At 67.7% G+C, this 2,006-nt stretch overlaps 1 protein-coding gene across 2 annotated transcripts in view; it reads right to left on the bottom strand.

Moving 5' to 3' along the window:
- The window catches only part of HS6ST2 (heparan sulfate 6-O-sulfotransferase 2), a 295,195-nt gene extending 293,334 nt beyond the window's left edge, over positions 1-1,861 (bottom strand). The window contains exons 1-2 of one of the 2 annotated variants that reach the window (XM_040468159.1): positions 1,237-1,861; positions 2-409 (exon numbers count right to left, since the gene is read on the bottom strand). In XM_040468159.1, the coding sequence (XP_040324093.1) occupies positions 2-409; positions 1,237-1,664 (836 nt within the window). In that variant the 5' untranslated portion in view covers positions 1,665-1,861. The remainder of the gene's footprint in view (position 1; positions 410-1,236) is intronic. The other variant, XM_040468160.1, reaches the window with a different exon arrangement.
- Between the last annotated feature and the right edge of the window lie 145 nt (positions 1,862-2,006).

Genomic DNA, 2,006 nt, shown 5'->3' with positions numbered 1-2,006 from the left:
GGAGAAGAGCCAGGTCTCCCGCTTACCCGGCCGGTGGCAAGTGCATTTCTTCTGCCCCACGCGGCACTCGCAAGGCTGCTCCAGCTGGATGTTGCGCACCAGGTGGCGGCCGAACGTGGTGCCCCCGGTCTTCTGAATGTGCAGGAACACGATCAGGTCATCGCCCTTGATGTCGAAGTCTACCTTGCGCAGGAGGTCGCCGCGGCTGAAATTGTAACGGGGCACGAACCTGGCGGAGCTCTCATCCTCCGAGCGGTACGGGTCCGGCATCGGGGAGCTGAACGCCTGCAGGCGGAGGAGCTGGCATTCTGTGCCGGGGCACACGTACTGGAGGACGATCACGGCAAATAGGAAGAGCATCACCAAAGCCAGCAGCAGCTTGTTGGATTTCTCATCCATGTTCCCGACGCTGGGGGAAACCCAAGCTCGTTACGTCAGTCCCGCAGCTCAGCCCGCGCTCGCCGTGCGCCCGCACCGCCTCCTCCCCCCGGCGCCGCCGTTGCGCCCCTTTCCCCCTCCCCTCCACACCGAGTACTCCACGGCGGCGGCGGCGGCGGCGGCGGCGGCGCCCTTCCCCGCTTCCTTCCTTCCCGGCAGGCTCAGCGCTGTGGCTCCTGCCGCACACCCCCCTCCCCCCGACTCCTTCCCGCTGGCCGCCTGCCCTCTCCCCCCGCCGGAGCTCTCCGGAGCCGTGTCGCGGGGTCTCGTACCCGCGGGACGCCGCTCGCCTCGGTCGCCCCGCTCCCCAACTCACACCCCCGGGCCGAGCCCCCGCACGTCTCGCTCCGCTCACGGTGGCTCCCATCCCCATCCCGCTTCGCCCACAGGACTCTCCCCGGTGCCTGTGCCCCCAGTCCCCTGGGCGCGCACGCCGCCGCCTCCCCGCCCGCCCGACTCGCGGGGCTCCCTCGCCGCGCGCCCCGAAGCTCCGCACTGGCCCGCGCCCGCTCGCCCACCTTGGCGGCCGCCTCGAGTGAGCCCCGCGCCGGGCGTTCGGGGTTCCCCCGGGGGGACGAGTCCGCCGGCGGCCCGACTCGCGAGCGGAGACGCTGCGCAGCCGGTGCCCGCGGAACGGCGGGGAAGGAGCCGCAGCGTGGCCGAACGCGCGCCGCGCCCCTCCGGAGCCCCCCAGCCCGGCCGCCGCCGGCCGGCTGGAACTTTGCTCCCTGCCCTCCCCGCGCGGCTCCCGCGCGCCCCGAGTCGGGCGCGCGAGTCCCGCTTTCGCCTAAAACGTACCTGGCTAGGGGGCCGAAAATCTTGGAGAAGATCGCGCCGAGCACGTGCTTCAGCGAGTGGCCCAGGGCGGCCAGGCCCCGAGTGAGCAGGGCCCGGCAGAGGGAGCCCAGGTCCCAGCGTCTCCTGAGGTCGTGCATCCGCCTGCGGCGGCTTCGGGGCAGCAGCGCGAAGAGAGAGGTGCGCGCGGCTCCCGCCAGGGAGGAAGACGCCTTTGGGGGCTCGTCCAGGAGCGGCTGGGAGTTGAAGCCGCGAGACACACCCCTAGGAGGGCCCGCGAGGACTGAGGCGGCGACTGATCCGGGCCGGCTCGCTGCCAATTCGGCCTCTACTCTGGAATGCCGGCGGGGACAGGTGGTGCGGGCGGGCGCTCTTCGCTCCGGTTGCAGCGGCGGCCCGAGCGCCCGGGCTGCACACGCAGGCAGTGCCATTCCCCCCTTCAGGCAACTCAGGGTACTAAGGATCAGCAGCGAGCTTGAATTTATGTAATAATGCCTCACGCCTAAGAGCTCAAGCCACTTCACGAGCAGAGGACCTGGGTTTTCTCCTGTCTTGGGGAACAGAGGTCACTCCAGTGAGCGCATCACTCCACTTTGGCTGGTAATTTCAACCGCCCCTAAAATAGCAAAGGCGCAAATTGGACCTTTTCCTTCTCTCTTTGCCAATTTCCATTCTCCAGCGGAAGCGGGGGCATTTTCTGAAAAGGTAAGTCAGCATGAAGGAAAAACAGTACCAAAAAAAAAAAAAAAAAAAAAAAAAAAAAAAAAAAAAAA

Source organism: Herpailurus yagouaroundi, unplaced genomic scaffold (genome assembly GCF_014898765.1).
Source record: "Herpailurus yagouaroundi ecotype Mexico unplaced genomic scaffold, PumYag 67681, whole genome shotgun sequence".
Taxonomy (NCBI): domain Eukaryota; kingdom Metazoa; phylum Chordata; class Mammalia; order Carnivora; family Felidae; genus Herpailurus; species Herpailurus yagouaroundi.
Note: the sequence above shows the minus strand (reverse complement) of the source record. Positions and strands in the feature narration are given on the sequence as shown.